The sequence below is a fragment of the Thermobia domestica genome, chromosome 11 (assembly GCF_964235325.1).
Source record: "Thermobia domestica chromosome 11, izTheDome1.hap1.1, whole genome shotgun sequence".
Taxonomy (NCBI): domain Eukaryota; kingdom Metazoa; phylum Arthropoda; class Insecta; order Zygentoma; family Lepismatidae; genus Thermobia; species Thermobia domestica.
This window is the reverse complement of record NC_137464.1, coordinates 247,605,907-247,633,256: the sequence shown is the minus strand read 5'-3', so window position 1 is coordinate 247,633,256 and position 27,350 is coordinate 247,605,907. Positions and strand designations below refer to the sequence as shown.

At 35.5% G+C, this 27,350-nt stretch overlaps 2 protein-coding genes across 4 annotated transcripts in view; one reads left to right on the top strand and one right to left on the bottom strand.

Annotated features, from left to right (window-relative positions):
- LOC145664887 (mitochondrial uncoupling protein 4-like) overlaps nt 1-17,043 on the bottom strand; it is a 59,050-nt gene extending 42,007 nt beyond the window's left edge. Inside the window, exons 1-3 of one of the 3 annotated variants that reach the window (XM_081731943.1) lie at nt 16,896-17,043; nt 873-1,047; nt 441-523 (exon numbers count right to left, since the gene is read on the bottom strand). In XM_081731943.1, coding sequence (XP_081588069.1) covers nt 441-523; nt 873-975 — 186 coding nt within the window. In that variant the 5' untranslated portion in view covers nt 976-1,047; nt 16,896-17,043. Of the gene's footprint in view, nt 1-440; nt 524-872; nt 1,048-16,658 lie in introns of all 3 variants that reach the window. The other 2 variants (XM_081731945.1, XM_081731944.1) reach the window with 2 other exon arrangements.
- A 1-nt stretch (nt 17,044) lies between these two features.
- Nucleotides 17,045-27,350, top strand: part of drk (growth factor receptor-bound protein 2 drk) — a 34,310-nt gene continuing 24,004 nt past the window's right edge. Inside the window, exon 1 of the mRNA XM_081731946.1 lies at nt 17,045-17,655. Within this exon, the coding sequence (XP_081588072.1) occupies nt 17,578-17,655 (78 nt within the window). The 5' untranslated portion in view covers nt 17,045-17,577. The remainder of the gene's footprint in view (nt 17,656-27,350) is intronic.

Genomic DNA, 27,350 nt, shown 5'->3' with positions numbered 1-27,350 from the left:
TTAAAACCTAACAAATTATTAACAACTACGCAACATTCAACTAGTCTAATAATTTCCCAAACTAAGAACGAAATATTTGTATATTTCACTTACGTTTGTCATTCCTTTCACGTCAAAGGAACCAATCACTCGCACCCACATATTCGTTTCTTCCAACCTGAGAGTCGCCATATTGGCCCTTGCAACTTAGGATGCAACAAACACGCAACAGTTGAAGAACGATAACCGCTCTCACCATTTAGAGGCTTTTCTGATATTATTATTAACGGATCATAATAGAACATTAAAATAACCTTCACGAACAAGTCAAGCTAAACAAGTAACAGAAATGAATGGCACGATTTTACAACGTGGGGACCATTCAAACAAACAACAAAATAATAACAACAATAATAACTAACAATGTAGGTTACCGATAAACGGTACGTTACAAAACTTACCTTGGCACCTGCACTTATCATTCTTTGTGCTTTTTCCCCCTGAATCTGAAGACGAGTTTTCGTGAGGTCCAACGGGTATGTCACTGAAAAATAAAATTATTTTATTTTGGAAATTCATGGAATAGTAATTACGATATATCACCAATACTTGTAACATATACTCAAGCTAATTAACATGAGGACAAGATGTGATCTTAATTTGGATTTGAATGCGTTTCCTCAAGAAAGTAATTTCGTTAAAGCACGCTTAAATGTTGAAATACTACATCAATAAAGGTTTTCATGAGTCAACCATTCTCTTTTGTCCATAATATACACTTGCAAAGTGGCTGTAATTGTTAGATAGCATTTGAACTGAATGAGAATATTCAAATAAATATTATGGATTTTTTTAAAAGAAGTATCTAGTGTTGTACATGTGGAGATACATACCTAGCTCAGCTATACTTGCAGCAATAACAGAAACAATGTATGTACACCAGAAAGAATCTGCAAAATTGTGCAGATTCTTCAAGTGTTGATCAGAAGGCACCATGTTGATCGTGTAGCTATAAACAGCAGCGAGGATTTCGACTAAGCTACACTCTGGATGGAATCTCCTTTATTACTGTAACGGAACAACGTAATAATAGTACATTAAAACGTAGCATTTACTACAATGAAACTTACCTCTGTTGGCCACCATCAGTACCATTCAAAAGTGACCATCTTACACAAAATATATTTATTTTAAAGCAAAAACTACAGTGAAAGCATTTGATGTAATACATATATATCTTAGTGTTCGAAACACAAGGTGTTTATAAATAAAATAAAAAAAAAAACAAAAACAAAAAAAAAAACGTATGTTTTTATGTTAAAAATTCATGACGTGATGAAAACAAAAGACATTTACAGTTCAATAAATTCCTCTGGGCAAGACACCAAATATCTTGTAGGTCTAACACAGAACATGAATGAAAAGGCCTAATGGTGGCGGTCTGTTTAAATATTCGCCGATAATGAACATAAAAGTAATAAACAGGATTGGGTAGTTTAAACCAAATGTAATAAATAAACAAAATTTAAAATAATAATAATAAGTGCTAATGCGTGTGAATTTAATGATCAAATTTCCTCATGTCTCAAAGCACAAAAATCTTTAAACATTGCAAACTCAGAAATCATTACGATAAGTGATTTACTGAGATCAAAAGTATTTTCTCCATATCTTTAACTGACATGCAAATTGAATTAAGTCGCTTTATTTTCTGACTCAGTGAATTAACTTGGATTAAATTAGGTCTTCAGTACTGTGTGTGTTTTACGTCCTTGCACGAGGACCTACTATAAACGTGAGCTCTGAACCACACCCGGGGCTTCAATCCAAGTCAGTTCACGGGTGTACAGACCAGGATGCAACATCAACTCTTATTGTATAGGAAACCCCTCGCCTTACCTAAAAGAGCTGGATTAGGACCACACCACCGGTTCCGGAAATACAAATTTGAGGGAGTAAGCACAGGATCTTTTATTCTAATACCACACGTGTATATATATATATCTATATATATAAAAGAGAACGCACAAAATCCTTTGTCCGCTCATCACGCTAATACGGCTGAACCGATTTCTTTCATTTTTGGGGGGTTGTTAGGATTTGGACCCTAGATGGTTTTTATCATATCACTTTAATTTTCAATTACCAGTGTCTTGAGATAATTGACCAATCAGGTGTCAATACGTACAAAAAATCCTTTGTCCGCTCATCACGCTAATACGGCTGAACCGATTTCTTTCATTTTTGGGGGGTTGTTAGGATGTGGACCCTAGATGGTTTTTATCATATCACTTTAATTTTCAATTACCAGTGTCTTGAGATAATTGACCATTCAGGTGTCCATACGTACAAATCCTTTGTTATTAGTTCATCATAGGTATAAAAATAAACGTATTTATATGCAACCCGCATGACCCTGTGACTCGGCGGGTTAACATAACTGACAGGCGCTATAAATCACTTGAAAGCGAAAAAGTAAAAATTATCTAAGTAACAAAGTTTATTGCGTTCCGGGATGACCGCAGCGAAGCGGGGCGGGTTGGGGTGACCGCAGCGAAGCGGGGCGGGTTAACATAAATGACAGGCGATATAATGTTAACATTAGTGCAATCTTCTATGGTTTTTATCATATCACTTGAAAGCGAAAAAGTAAAAATTATCTAAGTAACAAAGTTTATTGCGTTCCGGGGTGACCGCAGCGAAGCGGGGTGAACGCTGCTAGTATATATATATATATAATTGAAAATAAATTCAATATCGAGTTATTCCTAAGTCAATGGGACACTTCTTAAAAGTACAAGTAAATTACGGAACTGATTGTGGTAATTTTATACTGATAAAGAAAATCTCCGAATGTTTTCCAAGGAAAAACCCATAGGAGCATTGAGCATTGTTGAAGTAGTTTCCCCGATAGGAAACAATAGTAGCCCATTTGGGTAGGGTGATCAGATTCTGACAACCGAAAAATAAGACAAAGTATAATAGTATATGATAGCCTACTGCGTTGGTTAAATGCATCCCTTATTTCATTTAACGTTAATCCTAAGTTAATCATTCATTTTTTGTTTAAAAAAAATAAATGGAAAAGGAACTCAAAACAAAAAAACTTGAGGAAATTCAACACAACTCGAAATACTTTTATGAATGACAAATACAAGATTAATGAAACAATTTGATGGAGTAGCATAAAGGAGTCACTTTAATGAAAAAGAAAAATTAAATATGTTCAAACATAACAGTAGCGGCTCGCCTCAATGGTTGTTTATCCATTAACTTGCAAACTATTGCCAAAAATGTTAACAAAATTATTCTCAATATATCTGTTCTCGGGCAGTCAGCCAGGTAAATTCCACGTCGTCCAACGTTTTAAGAAGAACTGGCAACATTATTTTCGTTTTCAGGATAAAGTACGAGAGACCATAAACAGAAGCCTTTATTATATATGTGCTGTCGGAATACTATAAATTCTGAAGGGGCCGGAATTTCATTGGTCAATGGCGACGTGTAATCAGCGTCAGTCTGTGTATGCTGATGATTCGAAACTTGTGAATAAGAGTGAAACGTTAATGTATTGCAAATAAGTTAAATCAGGGCATTTTAAAAGAAAAGGACACTTCTGGATTTTCTGGGGATCTTTGAAACATGCAGGACAGTTCTACGAAAAACAGTACTGTACTGCGAAAAACAATACGTCTGGTTACCCTACATTTGGGGTTCAGTCAGTATATGTAATCGTTGTGTTTTGGAATATGCTAGAGCAGGCCTGTCCATGAATTGGCTCCCGGAGCCGAAGCGTGAGCGAGCACGAGCGAGACAAGAACAGGTGAGCACTAGCTTCGCCCCTTCCACTGCATCCGATAAGTGTTGCCAACCACACATGATGGCAAAAAACCTACGGCCAAGCCTGGTCAGAAATTTGCACGATGTTGAAGCATTGAGCAGACGCAAGCGTGAAATGTGCAAGTGTGCTCTCCCCCTCCCCATTTAAAAAGCAGTGACGCGAAAACAGTGCAGGAAATAAAATTGGTACGTTTTTTGGTCGAGGAAGACGCATGATAGAGGTTACAGTTAGCGTTGAAGTAACTAACAAATGAACAAGAAAGAAAGAAAGAAAGAAACTAATATTAAACATGTCAGCTTACAGACGTAAAAACGACTGCAAAAATCGGAAACGAATTGTTTCAGACCTCTTTAGCTTGCTTACACAATTCGTGACGTTGTATTACATTAGCACTCGGTCTGTAACTTGTCATTCGCTTCACGTTTGCTAAGTTGTAAACGCCTTTTGTTGCTAGATTGATAGCAGAACGACGGGAGGTTGAAAATAATAATAATAATAATAATAATAATAATGGTATTATTATTATCATTATTATTAGTAGTAGTATTAGTATTATTCGGACCAAAGAGGGATGAAAATGGGGATTGGAGGAAATTCATAACGAGGAATTGCATAGTTTATACCGCTCACCTAACATTGTTAGGGTCATTAAGTGTAGAAGGCTCAGGTGGGCAGGCCATGTAGCCAGAATTTAAGAAATTAGAAACGCTTTCATAATTTTAACTGAAAACCCAATTGGAAGAAGACCACTAGGAAGACCTAGGCGTAGATGGGAAGACAATATTAAGATGGATCTTGCAGAAATAAGAGTACAGAGTAGAAACTAAATCCAGTTGGCTAAGGACAGAAATTAGTGGAAATATTTTGTAAACGCGACATTGAACCTTCGGGTTCCATAGGCCATAGAGTTAGTTAGTTAGTTAGTTAGTTATTATTATCTAAAAGAAATGTTCAAATGTTGTTAAGAGAGAATTACACAGAAGAACTGAGTTCCGACCAAACACTAATTTGCCGGAAGGAAATTCCAGTGCAGTAACCCACGTTTCATGTTCAAGACATTGGGAATAATTGTTCGTATCATTCAGTTGGAACGATTCTTTCCGAGTTTACGCTGTTACAGTAGGCCTACAACATTGTGACTTTCAAAATCATTTAGTAACTATCGAAGAAAGACAAGCGTGTAGCTTCAGTCGTTGATATGATTTAACATTCTTTTTCACTTTTAACAAGCCACCGGCAAGCAACCAGCCAAAGACAATATATTTTTCCTTATTAAAAAGACACTCCTTGTTAAAAAAAATAAATAAATAAAAAAAAAAAACACTAATGGTAGTCACTAATGGTCACTCTTAAAAATGGAAAATCTCTTTGGCTCTCTTAATATTTTCTTTGATTCTTTGCGATCAAAGTAACTTTAAAAGTGGAGTAAGAAATACTATTCTTCCTATTGATAGTGTAATAGTGGCTTCTAATCTCCACAACCAACCCCTTTCTATGCCTATTCGTACACACATACATGCATAAGCTAATTTTCTGGAGATAATACTTAGATAATTACAAACAAGTGCTACAGTATTTTTTTTTTTCGTATCAACAGATTATCTCTTTTCCTAAAAAGCGAAAAAACATAATATAACAAAGCCACACTCGGATTAAGAACTTGATAATATATATATTGAAAACTGGTTTTCCATTGGGCAAACTAGCAAATTTTTATAAATGTAAGCGATGGTTTGGTTCCACCACATCCTTGTTTAACAAAAGAAAAGAAAAAAGAAGAAAAGGAACGTACATAGTTTATCATTTGATTGCTGTTACAAGTTTGTGTTGTCTATAGTTAACGGTTACCCCATTGTAAAAAACACTATACACTAAATGGCAATCAATTACCATACCTACTTTTTTTTTTTTTTTTTTTAATTTGGTAAGCTAGTGATTACCGCCAAGGTTGACAACACTTCCGCTCCTTTAAGGACGAAACCCGAAGATTCACGAAGCACGAACAACGATATTTGCACGTAGAATGCTCGTGAGCGCTCACGAGGAGAGTTTCCACTATCTGCTCGCCGTGGCCAGGGCTGTGCTAGAGCCACATCCGTTGCGGCTATGAGATGTTTCGAGAAAAACTCCAGAAAACACAAACCTCTTTTCAAGTATGAAGAAATGCTACGCTAACTTCAAAGATGAAGCCTGTCTATGCATAACTCTTCCGTCGGGACGTCCAGAAATGAGATAAATGACTATGAATCGTATTAAAAAAATCTTGTAAGCTCAGCGCCCACAAGTTCATCACATTTGCTCCCGATGGCAGAACTTTCTTTGTCTTTCTGCGATGAGATTTTGTTAAGTCAAAAATTTTCTGCAGGAATTCCAAATTTGAAAATCAAGATGCTACTATCATGTTTTTATTACAGAGTTACATGAAGCATGGTAAATAATTTTAAACGGTATCTCTAGTTTGAGTTACAACCTGTGTAGTCACATTTTTTTAAAAGAGTTTTGCTAAAAGAAGCTGATTTAAAATATTTATGATAGATACACCGTATTTTGTAATGAGACCAGCTTTAACGAATTTTCTTTTTTCTTTACATCCTGATGAGGGTTCATTTAGAATAATGTATGTAAGCTGGTCTCTTGTTCCAATATCATCAATAATCCATCCTTTCCTGCTGGTCTTTTCTCCATCACATTAGTAATCAGTGAACCCCAGCTTTCACATATGGCCTCAGACAACAGTATACTCAAACAAAACATCATTGGCTTTACTACAACAGAGTATTTGTCTCGGAAATCTGTTACCTCAACTTTAAAGAGAGTCTTTAATTAAAATAAAAACTTTATTTCTTGAGCTGGTTACCAAGTCCTGCATAAATTTAATGAAAAGCTTGTATTAAAAAAATAATCCATCCTTATCTATATATCAAAAACTGAAATGGGAATATACACAAACTCAAAGAACTTTGAAGAAGACGGAAAGTTCTTACGCGACGTAAAAAACAGTTCAAACTAGATTTACGCGAGTCATCCGTGCATTTAAGACATCTACACATAGCAGGCATGTTTCTGTACTTTTCTGTTAGCTATTTTTTTCTTTTTTTTTTTATCCTCTGGCAATTTTTCTGCACAGGCACACCAATTTTTTTGCGATCACATGGCAGATCGCGGCATGTTCTGCAATGGGGCATTTGGTACTCTACAGTTTAGTGTGTTGCAATCAACAATGGGTGGGATCGTAAAGACACTGAAGTGTAAATCCTACAAGTTTCCAGTTGCAACAAGATCTGAGCAAAAACGACAAGCTGTGCATCTTAATTTCTGCATTGGATGTAAACTGAAAAGGATGCATTCGCAGATTTCTCATCATGAGCAACGTAGCAATCTTCTATCTTTCCGAATATGTAAATCAGCACAATATGCGCATCTGAAGCCGAATATATTCCCATGTTCCAAACTGATTTTAGGTACAAGTCTTCTATGCAATTTCGAAAAAGCAGAAATACACCTGTTTTCTTAAAAAAAAGAAAAAGAAAAAAGCTGGAATTAGATACTACTATCCATTTCATAAAGATAGGCCCCTGACTTGGCGGTGCTGCCGTGACGTCCAGTCAAAACTTATATTACATTGTCGTACCTCATTGGAATTGTTGGAATGTTGTCTTTTCAATACTTAAGACATACAAATTTTCTTTCTACTGTGTAGTGAGAAAAAAATAGAAACTAATGAAAAAGTGTGTATTTTTTCGTACTTTTTTGGTAAATCAATGTTTATAGGACTATATCTCAGAAAGGAGATAATATGAAATAATTTCCTGTGCACGATATGTAGATGCATATATTACCTGTAAGTTCTGAAAATTTCATTACTCAACACGTAGTAATTTTCTTGTTATTCAGCAAAAAGTTAGACATCATTATCTCTGAATTGCTGCGGTGTATTATCAATCTGAAAAAACTTTTAGAAAGATCTTAAAGTAGCTTTTTCAACCAAACTGTTTTGACTTGTTTTAAAAGATAAACAATCACAAATATGACATTATGATTTTCTCAGCTTTGCGCCCTTTGCTATTGCAGTTTATACGGAGTGTTACGTTGCCACATTTTCCCGGTGCGTATACACTCTCAGACGAACGGGTATTTAAACTTGTCATTGCACACTGTCCGGCACTTTTTAGAGATATTTTTAAAATTTTTGTCTCCACAGATTTTGAACCAATTTCTTAGAAATTAACAGGATATACAGTAAATGTGCCAAGTGTTCAAAATTAGAAAAGCGAACTCTTATTTTGTTTGGATTTGCATGTGATGGTCCTCGAAAATTTGTTGCTTTTTGTCAGTTTTCACTTACTGCACGCAGTACAAAATACACTTGCACAGAAACAAATACAAGCACAAACTTTATTATACGATACAACCTTAGTTGATATGTAATATTGAGTTTACACTTCACAGAAAATCTGTTTTCAGATCTAGGAGTCCCAATACTTCTCTTTAGTGTGGTAATTTCGAAGCACTTTCCCACGCAAAGTCCAACTTTATATATCAGGCAATAAACCAGGGATGCAAATAAGCAACAAAAGTTTACTCGCCCAAGAAAAAAGTTACTAGCCCACATCACATAATAAAAATAATTTACTTAACTTCCATATGATATTAAATACTCGCCCGCACCGATGAACCACACGCCCCGGGCGAGTGGTTATTTGCATCCCTGCAATAAACGTTAATATTTATTAAAAACTTCCTTTCACCTTGCGGATGCTACGTACTTGTAGTTTGGATTCCACGTTTATCAGTAGGTACACGTCTCATATAGCCTCACTGCTGAACAGGACGTTCAACTCAAAATCAACTCAACTTTTTTTATACTATAAAACTTCATCAGTAAAAACAGCCGAAACACTTTATATGCGGAATACTCTGTAGGTAGCCCAGCATTTTGATCAATTCCCGGGACAACACTAAACAGGGGTTTTGCGTTTACTTGAATTTTATCGCTCCAAGCTACATCAGAATCTGTCTTTGAATAGGAACGACACGTTTTTTTTCTCTCTTTCCCGGCGCAGCCTCAGTTTTACTTGAAACAGAGCTACTATCTTGTTCACTCCCGCATACGTCACTGAGCACAGAATAATCAATGTCATTACTATTCATTACTAACTCATAACCGTCTGAGTCGGAGTCATTCATCAGTTCTGCAATTTCATTATCGCTAATCAGTGTGACGTGATTAGACGCAAATACAGCCCTCGTCAGTTACTCATTGCATTGTTTTCTTTCATTGAAAGAAAACAAAGGACCATTCTGTCTTACTGTACATTCGGCAGGGGAATTATCGCAGAACTTGGGTGAACACTGATTGCCAAGGCTACGTTTCTTTTTAACCTTTAACATGTTCGTAAGCTGGAAAGTGTGTATACTGATAGATCTTGAGGTAGAAATGGAGCCATTGTTAATAAGTGTTCAGGAAGATAGCAGGAGCAGCGATCAGTCAACAAACCCATTACGAAAGTGAATGAAGTAAATAGATTAAGAGATGAGTTTTTGGATGTTTTACTTCAACGTTTTATTTTGATTACATTGAGATGTGTAATGCATTATTTTTATGATGTTGTGAAAGGTTATAATAAATGCTTTTTCCTATTACATTCTTTATGAAGTAGGCTTTGCGCTACAGGCTTCCTGAACGCGACAACACTGTACGACAGCAGTGCCGCACTTCCACTTACTGTATGCTGTATCTTCATATAAGCGCGGGAAATTTAAAGATTGGTCTGCAACATGGCTCATTGCTTAACGCAGAGAATATGTTGAAGAAAAAAAAAATTAAAAAATACATACTCCACCAACTAAACCTTTTTTTGTTAATAGTTTCAAATATTTGGAACACTAGACTTCCAAATTTTCGAACAGTGTTTTGTACGTTTCTCTACCTACCATGGTAAAGGAGATCAGAGCGTCGTGCATTTGTTTTAATTACACAAAAAGTATCAAGTGATGAAAATTGAATTTTTCACAACTTACAGTTAATGGATGCATCTACATATTGTACACAGGAAATTATTTCACGGGATCTCTAAACATTGATCTACCAAAAAAGTACAAAAAAAAAAAAAAAAACGCACTTTTTCATTAATTTTTATTTTTTTCTCACTACATAGTACAAAGAAAATTTTGATGTCTTAAGTATTGAAAAGACAACATTCCAGCAATTCCAACGAGGTACGACAATGCAATATAAGTTTTGACTGGACGTTATGGCAGCTCCACGAAGTCAGGGGCCTATGTTTATGAAATGGATAGTAGAACACGCTGAAAAACAGGCTAATGTTACGACTGAATAAACACTATATTGATTACAACTTAAAAACTGTCCGGCTCACTAGGACGAAGACTTGCAAAGGTATCTCCGTCTAAAATGTTAGAAAGATAGACAAGATGATGGATGTGTTAATGCGGTGGTTACTCTGGCCTTCGGACTTAAATCCAACTTCTCCTTCTACGAGTTTGGGCAGGATACTGCTTATAAAACACCATACTAATCTTTAACTCTCAGAAAGTCTATCATAACTGCTGTGACTTTGGTACATTGTGCAGAATAAAATGGATTATCTCGTTGGTTTGTCACATTGAACACTTTTGAAATTTGTGACAGAAACGTGGATAGTGTATCTCTATTAAATTTTGATATCTATTGTGTAGTTCAGATTGTATAGGGTGTCTTCCATTTCAACTCAGGCAAAAAAATATAAAATTGTACCATCACCATTTCAGATATTGTTGAATTTTTTTTTATAGCAACTAGATATGTTTTTAAGAGACCCATATTTTTTGTTTTATCGAAAAATTTTTTACCGCCAAGTAATGGGCCATTAAAGACGGGGAGTACAATTTATGAATTGTAGAAGACATGGAAAATGGTCAACTTCGGAGCCTCACCATTCGGTTATGCAGACAGGTAGAGTTATAATTCTTGTTGTGGTATGTACATAGGGATATAAATAAACTATATTTTATCGGGCACTTTCGGTTCGAATTTTAAAATTCTGTTTTCACGGTTGGTAAGACCTAGTTACCCGCTTTCCGAAAAAAAAAAAAAAGGAATCGATTCTGTGCGCAACCGTTTTGTCGCAAAAAATTCGAGAAATTGTAAAATTTTTCAAAAATCGCCATTTTTGGGCGCCATTTTCTCGAAAACACCATCTTTTAAAATTCTGAAATTTTGTCAGATAGTTCAACTTTACATGAATAATAAACACACCAAATACCATTCTCGACCAATGTTTCGTGAATTAACTGCAGGCTTTTAAAGTTAGCGAAGTTTCGTTAACTTTGATATCACAGTTAGCAACACTGGGAACAATAAAAGTGCACTGATTTGATGATGTTTGTGGTTCACATTCATTACATGAAGAATAAAAGATTTTCTTGACTGTTTTGTTATTATTTTGATCAAAAAGGCTCTCTGAAATAATAAAATGAGAGCCTTTACTCCCCCTATTCTTCCCTTTTCTTAAACCGAGATAATCTGAGGTAGAAATTACGATTACGAAACACACAAATTTCAAGTTCACTTACTTAAAATGGTCTTCGGAAACCAAATTTCACTGTTTTTTTTTTTTTTTTTTTTTTACATGGACCAATCATTTGCTTGGTTGGTGTCTTCTTCGCTAATAGCATTTAACCGTGCAGGTGCTCCAATAGGTATTGGTTCACTCACAGCTCGTCCAGGAGTGGATCTAGGGGGACGATTGCCCCTTCAGAAGAAACTTTCTTATTTTATATATAAATAAAACCCATCCCAGAGTTTGGAGCTCTTAAAAGTAGCTCTAAGTAGCAGTTTTACACCCCCCACACACACACAGAATTCCGTCCTGGATCCGCCCCTGCGTAACACATTGTCGATAGTCACAAAACACTTATTTTTACTTCTCTTATGCTCTTCTGGAAACCTGCTGAAGGTCCATGTGGAAGCATAAACAGCACTTCAACTTCACGTAATTCATGATTTATTCATAATATTTCTGCTACGCACCACTGGTTATCATACATATATGTATGTAACAAAAGTTCCTTTTTGCAGATTTCTTAAATCTACACTTTGAATTGCAGAAGTTCGATTTTGGGGGAAGCATGAAGTTAGTTCATGGTGACCCGTTACTGTCATAAAAACTTCGCCATTTTCCGAAAGCCAAAGATGACTTCGTTGAATACCAGTTACCGGTCGCATACTTTCTCTTTTTTTCTTCCGGAAGTCGTCGAATTCAGTTCCAGGCAACAAAACGAAAGTAATACCCGGAGTTTGTACTTGAACTATACTCACGAATTCTTCTGCAGTTTTAATGGGGGCGTGGTGGTTCAGTGGTAGAGCATTCACCTCTGGTGCTTGGGGTTCCTGGTTCGATCTCAGCTCGCGCCGTATGAGCTTTGTGGTGGACAAACACCGTGCTCGTGGGTTTTTTCCGAGGTTATCCCGTTTCCTCCCACTTTCTGCATTCCACTATTTCATTAATTTCTCATAACCACCATCTCCTTTAGCCTAACCGGCATAAGCGTGGGACGTAAAACTTAAAGATTTCATTTCATTTTTTTTCTTCTGTGGTTTTAATACTGTGTATCTGTTTTTTCCTAAGGCTATGCTGCTTTGATACATTCTTTACGCACACCCCTTCAATACCGTCACAGAGACCCTTGCATGGCCGGTTTCACTGCAAAACCACTGCTTTATCGGACCTGTCTGCATCTCGAACATTTGAAAGCGATTTTTAAACTGGGATGCAGCACCCTCAGAAATCACACACACGGTTTGGGAAATTGTAGATACTTATTTTCACGTATTTAAACCGTTTTCCCCTTTCTTCGCTAAAATATATTTTCGCTTTTCTTCGAGTATTTTTAGAATCTTGCCTATGGCTATGAGTACATGAGCCGAATCGTGCGTTTTATCGTCGTTTATTACAACAAAACTGTCAGTTGTTTCATATTCCGGTGATAACTCTGAATTTCACTTTGCAGAATAACAGTCCAGTTTTCAACGAAGTCCACATGAAGTAAAATAGAATTTGTATCTTGAAATTTTATACGGTGCTTTTCGGTAGCATTTAATTCTTGATGTAGTCATGAATTACAATTCTTACAGTTAAACAAGCAATGTACGATACGAAAACAGAAAGTGTCAGTTTTTTAACGAGATTATTGTTTTCTCATATGGCATACGTAACACTTTCATTCATCAGGATCAATAATTAAAGACTCCACACTTATTCCTTCCACTCCAGGACAGTCACCACATTCTTGAAGAAGACAGCTGTCATTTTCTACGGATCATACTACTGAAGGAAATAGGTCACTCATGACAGCTTCAATATAGGCTGCACCTTTGATTTGTAGCAACGCAGTAGCAGCTAACTTAAAATTTGCACAACACCCAGACACACACTTCCCTCGCAGGTTGCGGACTGACCCACTTTAGTCGAATACTATAAAATTTCAAATGACCCATTCTTATGCTGGGATTGTTCTGTTTAAAAAGTCAGTAAATTTCTTTGGAACGCGTAAGAAAACATTTCGATTTTTTTTAACTTTTTGTCCTTTTTCGATCACTGTAATGACACCGCACTTAATTGAGACTTTGTTTGGAATATTCCAAATTATCACTGAGGTAATAGTTCAGGCTTTTTATAGATCATCAGAATTTATTGAATGGCCATTACAAGTAAACTTAAAATTTGTGTGTTTCGTAGTCGTAATTTCCACCTGAGATTACTTCGGTTTAAGAAAACGGAGGAGTAGAGGAAGGCTCGTTTTACTATTTCAAAGAGCCTTTTTGATCAAATAAAAAATAGTCAAGAAAACCTTTTATTCTTCATTTAATGAATGTGAACCACAAACATCATCAAATCATTGCATTTTATTGTTCCCAACGTTGCTAACTGTGACATCGAAGTTAACGAAACTTCGCTAACTTTAAAAGGCTGCAGTTAATTCACGAAACATTGGTCGAGAATGGTGTTTGGTACGTTTATTACTCGTGTAAAGTTGAACCATCTGACAAAATTTCAGAATTTTACAAGATGGTGTTTTCGAGAAAATGGCGATTTTTGAAAATTTTACAATTTCTCGAATTTTTTTGCGACAAAACGGTTGCACACAGAATCGATACAATTTTTTTTTTTCGGAAAGCGGATAACTAGGTCTTACCAACCGTGAAAACAGAATTTTAAAATTCGAACCGGAAGTGCTCGAAAAAAAATTCGCAAACTTCGACTTTTCAGATAAATTGACGTTCATTTGTTAATTTATGTACAAAAAGATACGCATGCGCAAACCAAACTATAATAAAATATATTTTATTTATATCCCTATGTACATACCACAACAAGAATTATAACTCTACCTGTCTCCATAGGCGAATGGTGAGGCTCCGAAGTTGACCATTTTCCATGTCTTCTACAGTTCATAAATGGTACTCCCCGTCTTTGATGTCCCATTACTTGGCAGGATTTTTTTTTTCGACAAAACAAAAAAATATGGGTCTCTTAAAAACATATCTAGTTGCTATAAAGAAAAAAAAAAGTTTCAACAATATCTGAGATGGTGATGGTACATGCTCTGCCTGAATTGAAATGGAAGGCAGCATAAGAATCGAAATTATAAGCTTCTGAAAATACGAGCTTTATTAAGAAATGGATGATAATGTAAGTATATGTTGACGAAAGAGCTGATAAAGTGGAAATAGCGTGAAAACAGGCATTAATACATAAAATTCGTATAATATGAAAATAACAAAATTGCACGCACACTTTGTCACAAGCTTACATTAACTGTAATCCAACTGCAACTTTTAGTATAAAATGTATTTATTTTTTTAACATCCTATGATTAGTATGTACAGAAGCTAAGGGAGATGATGATGATGATGCTAATGAAGGAAAGGTGGAATGAAGAAGTGAAAGGAAAGGGAACACCCCAAGAAAACTCACGCACACGGTCTTAAATAATGATAAAGGTATCTTAAAATGCTACGTATAACAACAAATTAACAGTTACCAGTGTTCTGTGCATATATATGTTCATATTAATAATTCATTTACTTAACGCAGTTTCCAAACTGAAATAGGTATGCTCTTCTTAAAGGTATATACAGACAAATTTAGTTTGGTCTAAGAGGGCACTTTGTTCAGAACATTCTTAGGAACAAACACTTAAACGAGGGGGGGGGGCTTCTAACCCCGTTCGCTCGCTCAGCTATATTTTGTGAAGTAGGACACTGTAGATCTTATATTTGCAAGATTGGGAGAGAAACTAAAAGATACCCAAAATTATTTGTTCTCTCACAAAATGTATCATGAAGCGAAATGTAACATATGCACTACTGGTTTTGGTAGTGCTAATGTTTGAGAAGAGCTGCCTAGGCAATTTAAGGTAACGGCTAAATTCTTGTAAAATTTAAGGTCTGGTCCAAAATTGTCTGCTTTCCCAGAAACAAGAAAACAAATAAAACAACATCAAGGCCAACTATCTTCATAGTTTTAACATTTCGAAATGAATGATCATTTCGAATGGAATGAATGATCAAATGTTATTGTAAACTATTGGCATTACTCAAGCAGACGGTTCTTGAAAATTTTGACACATGTTACATTTTCAGGTTGTTACAGCTCTGTATTTCTTTTAGCAGAGTATGCACTAAATGAGTAGCTCCATTACTACTTGGAATTTACTTCTGGAGGGCCAAGTATAAATATAGTGTAGACGTATGGCATAAAAACTAGTGCATAAAACATGAACCAACTTGTACTAGGTGGACACTAAAACGCTCGAATATCTAACCGAATCAGAGCAGGAACGCAGCGGAGTGCTCGAGCGGTAGCGAGGGCGTGCGTTTGTAGGGAGCAGGCGCCTCAGCGACGGGGATATAGGCATTAACGAGGATTGTAGAAAAGCACACTTATACATATAATACTGTCACTCAAAATTCATTTCATTTTGCTGTGCACTGACAGTACTTATATTCACACTTTCATTCCTTCACGAAGAATGTTTCACATCGTATTTTACCTATAAATTTTCTACTTGGTAGAACCGTCTGCTCCAGTGAACTCAACTATTTTATGTATTGTTTACAAATATAACCTCGTACATAAAGACTGAGATAAACATCCGTACCCGGCATCCATGTTAACTAACAACGTACCGTACCTAAATAATCTGAAAGGATTGGAAACGAAAGGAAGTACTTTCGATCGCAACATATATGGAAGGATTGGTTACATTCGGTTAAGCACCGCTGGGATTATTTATAACATGGTAAACTGAACAGTATATATCTGAACTAACCTAATGTGTTTTACAAGCTAGCGAGGGTTAATGGAATTTATGCCGGAGATCCATATAAGCTCCTATTTAAAAGCTATAAAAATGATTACATGAGTGTACAAAGGTTCGTTTCTGTATATTTTTTAAAAGTCGATTTTGCAAACTGCAATATGCAAAATAATTGTTAAATGCTTATAACTCAATTTCTTATACGAAGAGTCTTTAAGAATTTTCTCATGTGATGCATATAATACAGAAACTGGTACTTATGTTAGAAAAACAAATACATTAGTTTTCATTGAATAAATGCCTTAACGTAAGCGAGTTACTTAAACTTTACGCTTCTTATTTTATAAAGTGCAAGACATCATTCCTGTAATTCATTATTCTTATAGGAAAATATATTCAGCAGCGAGATCTCACAAGCCAAAACAATTCGCATATAATCTATTTTTTGTTCTCTGTATTGCATACATTCTTAATTATAATAGCTGCTACATATAAATTGATTCCATTATCTTACCTATCTTTTCTTTAAAGGACAAATATTGAACAGAACCTCCTTTCAGAATGATTTGCATATCCTTGAACTATAGTTAACTTGCTCTATTCTGTGAATAATTAATAAAGCATCTCCCATTAAATACTCACAATCAAAGTCCACACAAGGGTTAGGATCACATATGCTTCGTTATTTATTTTGAAATGGTTACATTAACTTCCTATTTGTGCATTTTATAGCATTATACTTCATTCTTACCTATATTTCTAAACAATAAATTATTCGGTTTCGTATTATATCATGCATCTCACTCGTCATCTTTTTCCTTATTGTGTGTTACATGTAAAACCTGAAGAAATCCCAAGAAGTGCTTTCGTTCATACGTGTCGAATTACTTATGACACCTACGCAAGAGGTTGAACTATGATACAGCAACGAAGTAGTGCTTAGAATTTGAACTAATTTGTACCGAAAAAGGGAAAAGAAATATGTATTTAATATTTTAGAAGTAAACCCGTACTCTCATAAACAAAAAGGAGTCGTGTGTACTTCTATCTGCAAATAATTTTAACTTTTTTTGTTCCTGCGGAAAAATACATGGATTGCTGTTATGGTCCGAAAAGTGTGCTGAAATTGTGTTAGTGGAATTGTGATCAAGGAAGTATGTGACGATAACTTTGAGACAATAGTAATGTGCATGGTGGTTTAATAGAGATAAATTAAGTGTCAACAAAATATTCTACAGAGTGATAATAATTAAAAGGTTCATTGGTAATTGTGAAGAATAGAATGGTTAGTCGTCTTTATGCCAGTGCCTTGCAAGGATCCTTCACGTTAATTTGCAACGAGTATCAGAAGTTCATGGTGTAATTGGTGCAAGGAATTAACCTACTTGACAATTGCAGTATCCAAACTATCGTGTAGAAAGAACTGTGACAAGATGGAAGCTATTGCAAAACATGACTTTAATGCCACAGCAGATGATGAACTTAGTTTCAGAAAAAGCCAGATTCTAAAGGTCAGTGTTGTTATTGTGACTGTCCTTAATATCCCTACTTTGATCGCTACATTATATGATTTTTATATTGCGTGTTAGTCGTATCGAATTTTCTTGAAGCCAAGTATTTTGAAATGTATTTCTACTGCGAGCATAGAATAATAATTATTAGCAATAGTTGTAAAATAATTATGGACAGCTGAACAGATGTTTTTGCGATTGACGCTGTAAGGTTGGGCTTGTCAGGTGCTCACCAATTGAATAGGAAATAATGTGTAATTGGTTTATATATATTAGAAGCTGGATATTTTCAGTGTACATATACTTCGGCTTCTTCTCACACTTCAGTTTTATCAGGACAAAATAGGTTTCCTTCCATAGTTTGACTAGTACGAAATTTATTACACAAGTACAAGGAAGTGTTCTATCATTTCCTTAAAGCTCAGTTTTCACTGAAGTTTTTGTTTTGGAACTATTGAAACACATAGAGTAGATCGACATACATAAATCATTATAAATAGGGGAAAAATAGTACCTTCAAAATACTCTGCAATTATAAACCAACGTTGTGTTTTTACACACATTTTGACAATAAGGATTGGGTGTTTAAATCCATTGGGGCAGATAAGGGCCATAACAATGACAGACAAGGAGTAGCTACATGGGTTCAGGCCACACTGGAATAGACGCTATTCAAAGTGTGTGCATATTGAATGCCGGGAGTACAAGTCAAGAGTTAACTTTACAACGCCCGCTCCAGCAGGTATACTCACTCAGAAACTAGAAATTACACTATTAATTTTATGAAAATGGATCAAAATTTCCTTAACCTTAAGGTAACCCGTTCCTGCCCCTACCGTACTTGTGTCAATCTAACTCTACTCTACTATACTCCTTTAAAGAAACCCTACTTATCATTGTGCAGCTGGAGCGTATATTGTAAAGTTTACCTGGTAAGTCTTTAGTTCAGAAAACAGTGACTAGAACCAGTTGTCACTCAAATTCAATAATCCGTGGTTCTTATACAAAATTTTGTAGATTCTCTTCATTATTCTTATACAATTCTATAAAACTCAATGCGGAAAATACCACATTCAATGCGTACCGATTCGCCATCCTATACGATAACCATGCTGCTGAATCATTGAAACCTTCCGCGTCTTCCAATTAGTACTCACTTCTACATATCTTTTCTCGTATTAAACATAACTGTACTGCCAAACTTGCACACCTAAACATCACATAAGAACTCCAAGTCGTAATTTCTTACCGTTACGTCACTTACGTGAATTTTCCTAATTTTGATATAGATAGATAGATAAAATAAATAAAACGGATGGGCAACTCCAAATTTAACCCTTTCTTTCGTAACACACTTTCTATGTTAAGTCAGCTAATACATTTCCCGTGTTCGTAAAAATTCAAATTTCTGCTGACCTACTATATTTCTACGCAGATAATAATAACTTTAAGTGCTATGAACAGCTGATAAGCAAAAATACAGGACTATGTTAAAACCATTATATAATTATTTTAAACAGACCAGACAAAATATATAGTATAGAATGACTGTTAGAGCACGTTAAGGCCTTTGTCAGAAGGTTAATATATTAAAATTATAAGGTTGAAACTGATATACCGTATAAAAAAAAAATAAAAAAATAAAAAAAAAACAATTTGATAATATACGATTAAAAGAACAATGCAAATTAGTCTCATTTAACTACCATTTAAAAGAATGAAATAACCTTACTTAAAATTACACATCCAACATGCAAAAATCTTGTTCACTTATTGTCACATTTTAACATAAAAGACCGGTTCTTTGAGTAAATGAAGGTAATAGTTAAGAACAGCTACTTCTCATCTCCCGTGCACGAGGATACATCTTACTGTTGCACTACCTGAACACGCTAAGTACAAGGGCAAAAACTCAGTCTATTACCTACTTTTTAACATCCTAGATAGTCAATGAATAATTCCTGAAAGTATGGCGTTTCTCGTCCTTCCCTAAATGGGAAGTACGGCTCCTTAACTATAACCTAAATGAATATAACAAGAATACACTGAAAATACACAATAACAATAAAATAAAAATAAGCAGCTAGAACCCTTGTCATAAAGTTAAAACAGTTTAATTTTTGTAAGAAATGCTCTGACATTTATCCTAAGATGTTCATTCTAAATTGTAAGACATTTTCATTCTTAGTATTTCACATTTTAAGTTTAATGCAACAAATGTCGATCGATTCCTAACACTATAAGTTGGCACTCTTATTCCTATATTTTCTAAGCAATATTTGCTACTATATTTGTTATCCAACACCATTTGAATAAATAATTTATCAATAACTTTCCTCCTTTCCGATAGGGCTTGAAGTTCCCAAAATGTTAACCAATATCCATATTCATGTGCATAATCATCCTTTTTCGTTTTATAACGCAGTAGCCTTATGAAACATTTCTGTACAGCTTCGATTTTGTTAACAAGTATGTTGGATAGACTGTTCCAGACAACTGAACCAAATTCCAATTTGGATCTAACAAGTGTCTTATATAGGTACACATAAGAAATACCATTTATAAAGTCAGGCCGTTGATAAAATATAAAACGAATTGTTTTTCTTGTTGATTGTACTATGTCATTTATGTGATTACCAAACTTTAATTGTCTGTCATACAAAATACCAAGATCTTTAATTTGTTCAACTTTGTCTATTATTACTCCATTAATTTTATATTTGCTAACAAAGTATTGAGTTGTATTAGTGAATGTCATATGTTTAGTTTTCTCAGAGTTGATCATTAATAAATTATTTTCACACCAATGATTTACTGTATTTAAATCTTTCTGCAGCAGATAATTATCATACTCGTATTAACTACTATAGAAAGCTTCATGTCATCTGCGTATAAAAATATTTTTGAGTATTCGACTTTTCCTGCTAAATCATTGATGAATAGAGCAATAGATAATAATAATAGAGGCCGATTATGAAGTTTGTGCACGTGGAGTCATGATATTGCGACAGTATGGAAGATGAATTGGATATAATTCACAATTCATGCTTTAGCTACGCATCGATAAGTATGGCCGTTTTAACCCTTTCGGACGTAGGTCATTTTTGACGTTTTCCTACATTTTCAGTTACTAACTTATTGCTCAAAAGCTATTTACTCGATTAATATGGTTAAGGCCTTCGTTTTTTACAAGAGGGATTTTTTTTTTTAAAGTTACATTGCAGTTTTGCCAACGGGAGGGAAATGTAGGAGTGGAAATTTACGAAAAAGTTCCCTAACCGAATTTCAAGATTTCTTTTCTTTTCTAGCTGGCACCATTATTGCCACATGGGTCCAAGTCATCTAAAAAATTCTTTGGTGTGTTCACACGGTACAGTGAAAGTCGCTGGCTGCCATACAGAGAGAAAGAAAGAAAATATCATTTGTCATCACACACATGAAATTTTGACACATTTTACGCCTCAGAAGCAAAAATCAACAGATACGCCGGTGCTATACCATCCCTAATTAATCCTACTGAAACTTTTCATGGTGCGTTGTGTAGGCTAAGAACAAGGCTTTTTGACAGTGGTACGTTCGTTCGAATGTAGCCGACAGGAGGAAAATAATAGAGACATAAAGGAAATTTTTCCAAAATTTTCCCCTAAAGTCGGGACTTTTCTGTAACTGGCAACACTGCTACCAGACAGACGCAAACAATCTTAAAATAAACACTGGTACATCACTAATATATCCTACAAATATCATGGCGATATTTAAGAAACAAAGCTTCTAATTACAAAACATAGATTATGGTAAACAGAAAAGTAGGGAAAAATTAGAAAAATCAAGGGTTAAAACTTAACCCTTAAGTACTATGGACGAAAATAATCACGTAACTACTATGGAAAGGTCTGTCAGACCGCATTGTTGTTTCGCATTTTCTGAATAGTAGTTTTATTGCATATTTTTTAAAATGCTGTCTTACATATCTTTATTGCTTATAGAAAAATAAAACATAGTAATTTCACGATGTAAAAAAAAAAAAAAAAAGCTTTATATTTTTAAAACAATGAGAAAGAGAACATATTCAAAATTTGCAACAATGTTTTCATTGTTATTCTAAAATTGTAATTGTTGAAATATTCAATTTTTTCCTCCGTTTCTATGTAGTCAGAGTAACACAAATTTAAAATACACTGTTCTTATAGATGCACTGAGAAGAAAAAATACAGTAAAACGGAGAAAAAACATGGAATTTTAGCATTTTTAAACTTACAAGAAGGTACTGTTATAGTTGTACAGTTACATTTGTTGTAGTGAAAGTTAATGAATAAAACTTATTTTAGTTCGCATATGATGGAGAAAGTAAAGAAAATACGTTTTGCCGGTAAAGAAAGTACCGCACTAACTTTTCTGACCGCATGTACTTTCTTCTAGTAGGCACTTATATCTTTTTTTTCTACACTGCAAGGAAATCGGTATCGGCACACCGCTGACACGAATATCTTTGCTTTCCGCGTACAACTCAGTGGACAGAAGACTGTTTTCCTCTTCAACTCTTTGTGCGCGGTGGTGGGAAACTCACTTTCAAGCAGTAGTATACTCTTGATTGAAAAGCTCAGGTCTCATGACAGATGTCCGATGAATCTACGTTCTATGTGAGGCATAAGAAGTCCTTTTGCCAACGTTTTCATGAAATCAAGTCTTGTCATCACTGCAGACTTAGCGTAGACTTGATGCAAGACATACGCATTGACACCACACGCAACATCCACCAGCATAAATAAAATTGTCAATGGCTATCGTTTTGTTCGACGACTTGATGTGTAATCTGTATACTTTTTGTCTAGAGTATCCACTCCTTTACTCGTTATAAAATATGATTATTTCAGGTTTTGCAGTCTCTGGGTCACTATTTGATGTGTGGTGCAAGGCGTGCCACACGGTAAGACACAAAACTGCTAATAATCAGTAAATAACGAAAGACAACTGAACAGCAAAATACGTAACTACTATAGTACGTCTGTGAGACCGCTCGACCCCTTCAGCGCCGCGCACAGGGGATCAATTATAACACGAACTTCACAATATGTAACCATTAGCTAGACAGAAAGGTAGACGAAAAGATCCACTTGTAGTAGTGAGACTGTGGAAAATATACTGATACGAAAAGTCACAGCGATCTGAGAGACGGTCCATAGTACTTACGAGTTAAATACGAATTTTTTGTGCCCCATGGTACCGATCTGTACCCACTTTTGTTCAGTAAGGACTAATGTTCGACTGGCATAAGTTGACTTGCGCTCGAACGTACACGTACGGATTTATAAACAAAAATTTCGAGTTTTTTTGCCCAAATTTTGGAAAATTTTAATTTCCCTAGTTGGCAGTACTGCGCACGGACCGGTCCAATGATATCCATCCGAGGTATCTACCTGACACATCTTAAGAAGACCTCTCTACAACGAAGGAAGCTCCAGGGAAAAAAAAGGATTTGAGGGTAAAAAGTTCTGGAATTTTTGACTTTGAGCTGAAATTTGAGAAGGAATTTTGACACTCAGAACAAAAAGAAACTAATATGATAAATTATGGTCCAATCATATTAAAAAAAAAAAAAAAAACTGATATCTTAGTGTCCACACAGGAGCGAATTAAAAAAGTCACACACCCATGTATGCCACTTTGAGCACCTGAATCCGAAAGGGTTAAAAGAGTAGAGTAAGGTAGGGATAAGTAGGGACCGGTCGGGTTACCTTAAGGAAGTTTGGATCCATTTTGTTAAAATTAATAGTGTGTATTATCTCGTCTCTGCGTAAGGATACCAACTGGAGCGGACATTGTAAAGTTAACCCGATGAATTTTAATAAGATCAATCAGTAAGATATTTAGATTGATAGATACGTTTTCCGAAGAACTGTATAATTGTGTCATGACTGACCCAAATTATTTGTGTATTTCGTGTTCCTCTTGTCAAATACCCTGTACGTATGATCCCAGATTTAAACCTCGTAGGGTTCAGGATTATTTTTTTAAGCAGTAGGCCTATTTCATATTGTCTTTTGTGCGTAAGAGAGAAGTTTCAACTTCAGTCAAAGATAATTAGTTGCGAGATATGTACGGTTGTAGTAAGATATATATATATTTTTTTTTTTTTTTCGTTGTGTTAGTTCAGGCAAAATAGTTTCTCTACCAGCACACTATTGTTGCGTGAGTTACATTAATACCATAGGAACTTTGGTTGAACAGTCCAAAGAATAGTTTTTTCTATCATTGTATTGATCTTAAGTTGTTTGATTCTGACAGGTAATTTAGTCCTGTCATATTTATATTTCATGACATGTTGAAGGCATCAGAGTAAGAAAATAAGACAGCTCCCTTGAAGGCGAAGAACTGAAAGACAATCTCCTTCAAATTAGGGTATAAATAGCCAAACTGTTAGTTTCTGTTGAATTCGAGTAGTATCTTAGTTGTCTCAATACCAAATCTTGTGCTTATTGTCAATCGAACCTTTGATTACGAACACCATTGCTAATCCGATTAAATCATTTTGTAAATTATAATGCACGAAAATTGTTACAAAATGTAATGAATAAATCTTGAAGTAATGTCCACCACGCCCACCATACACACCCACTTTTCAAGTAACGAAAAACTAAGTTCTGTTCAATTAGCGATTGATAGCTATAAACACATTTCAGTTATGTGGTAAATTCGCCTGAGTACCTAATCATAATTAATCCGTTGGTTACTATACTTAAAAAGTTGAAAAGTGTCGTCTTACGTAGTTACATTTTATAAAGACATTACTTCCAGTGAAGAATACACATTAAAAAGTAACACACTGAAACTGTGTACTACTGCACTATTGATTTTAGGCAGCCCATTATGAATCAACTGTGAAGTTTTGTAATGGGCATTACTTCACAGGTGTTGTCGGTTGACCGAAACCAATAGTTCAAGGGTAGACAATTTTAGTGCATTATTTTCCAATGTTTACTGTAGGTATTTAAGGAAATGTTTGATAGAATATGACTGCATGAGAAGACACCCTTTTCAACTTCTAAACATCGTGACCAGGATATCGATCGGGATGTAGACATAAGCTTCGTCAGGTAATCTGGTTTTTTCTAAATAGTTGATTAATCTATATTCCGAAATCCAGGTTTGTTGCCAGCATTCAGTCATTATTCAAAAGAAGTAAGTATGTTACAGAAGAAAATTTTGACTGAACTTGAAAAGGAAAAAACGAAAAGTATAAACATTTACTGATATAATTAATGTTTTTATCGCTCTGCCCGCTTGTTTAGTTGTTAGTCCACGCGCGTTTGATGCATGGAGTCTTGAGTTCAATTCCTGATTGGAGAGCCTTGAAATCTGAACGCCTTACAGTGCTTCGGATTCCACCGTAAATTTTGGTCCATGTCTCATATGACCTTGGTGCTGAAAGGGAGGCTAATTTTCGATCCTACCAATCTTGTACCCTGAGGAAGGGTTCAAAATTTTCGTTGTGCATTTGGATGATAAACAGTAGATATAACAAGTATATAGTTTACCAATAAAAACAGCATCTGTAGAATTCATTTGGTGGACTTGTTTAACGTGTAGGTATTTCATATTTGTTTAAAACTTCGAGGGCGTGGCCGTTTTGCCGGTTGTTAACTTCATAAGCACGTATCTGACACCAACACACTCAAATGGAAAATTGTCAATTCTATGGAGTACAGTTTATACCTTTTCGTTATATTACAAGTCCGTATTCTTGAGTTCTGATGTTTTGTGTTCAGTCAATTCAGACTTTCACTATAAGCTTTTGTGCGTGAAAAAATATCAATATAGCTTTTAAACATTGCTGATATGATTATGATGATGACACGTCTGATCACAGGAGATTTACAATATTATTCGCCTTTAACGGGAGAAACATTGTCGAAAGATGAGCCATATACCAATCGTTACGAGACGTTATTCAGCTGGACAAAATTATACGTGTAACTGTAAAAATTCATGTCTTTTTCAGAAACTAACTTACTCTATGGCCTATAAAACCCGGAGGTTCAATGCCGCGTTCACAAAAGCTCTCCATTGACTTCTATCCTTAGCCAACAGGATCCAGTTTCTACTTTGTATTCCTATTTCTGAAAGATCCATCTTAATATTGTCCTCCCATCTGCGCCTAGGTTTTCCTAATGGACGTTTTGTGATTGAATTTCCAGTGAAAACTTCTAAAGCGTTCCCATTTGCAATAAAAACTTACAAAGCGTTCCCACTTTCTTCCATTCTGGCCACGTGACCTGTTCACCTGAGCCCCCTAGATTTGATGACCCGAACAATGTGTGGTAAACGGTATAAATTATGCAGTTCCTCGTTAAGTTTCCACCATTCCAGATCCTTTTGGTTCGAATATTCGTCTCAGAATCTTGTTCTAAAATACTTTCAGTGTACGTTATTTCCTTAGAGTACGCGACCATGTTTCGCAGCCATACAGAACAATAGGCATGATTATCGTTTTGTATATTTTAAGCTTCAAATTCCTCGACAGAATTCGCGACGTCTAGAGATTTTGAGCTGAGCAATAACACGAATTTCCTGCTTTTAGTCGACTTTTAATTTTCTCGTGAACATGATTTCCGTCTGTTAATATTGCAAGTATCCACATTATCAAAAGTTATTTGATGTTTTAACGCATCCATGATTTGTAATATTACGATCCCAACGAACTTACATGTATTTATTTTTCTCTACATTTTCTTCCAAACCCATGTCCTTGCACGCGTTTAATAAGACCTTCATTTGTGTCTATTGTTTTCCTGTCATCCCCTATTATATTTACATTATTAGCATACGCCATAACCTGGTGAATACCGTTCAACTCTAGGCCCTGGTTGCTATCTTTGATTTTCCTTATAGCGTACTCCAGGACAAAGTAGAATAGTTTTCGGAAAAATAAGGAAAAACAATTAATTTGTAGACCTAAACATTGACACTCCACGAGAACCATGCCTCTTATTGAGGTGAAACTGGTGCTGGCATTACTTTCATTAAGCTCTATTATTATAGTACAAGGCTGAGTCATAAAGCGTGCAACATTCTGGCACACAACGTACTTGTATTCGTTACAGTGCAATGAAAGCAAGTTAGCATTGAAAGCATAACACCTTCCCCCCGTGTTAGCCTACGGTCACAGTGCATCCGATTTTTCACTCTGGCGATTACGACCGACCGCGTCTGCCGACGGATTGGTCACATTGCAACCAATCCGTCGTTAGTGTCTTCTTCTGGGATACAGTATGGACGAGGAATTTGTGCTGTTAGAAAAGCCTCTGTTAAAAATATTACTTCTAGAGAAAGATAGGAGCGAATATGCGAATACTATTTTTCAAGAAAGAGAGAAATGTGGTGAGTTTCACACGCTATTTTCAAAGTTGGTGGAGCAGCCACAGAAATTTGTTTTCAGTACTTAAGAATGAAACAGGATACATTTTGGTACATCTTACAGAAGATCCGGGGACGCATAGAGAAGCAAAGTAATTTTCGAACTTATATCAGCAGAAGAAGGAGAGTCTCAATACTTGCGATGTGTTGTAAACCACCCGCTAGTCTGGCGTAGTCTGACGACAAAAACAAAATATTTTTTTCGATCAGTGGTCGGTAGAAGTCGGTCGTAGTCGCCAGACCATGTCGACGCCAGTCTGAGCACGTACACTTTCCTCAAT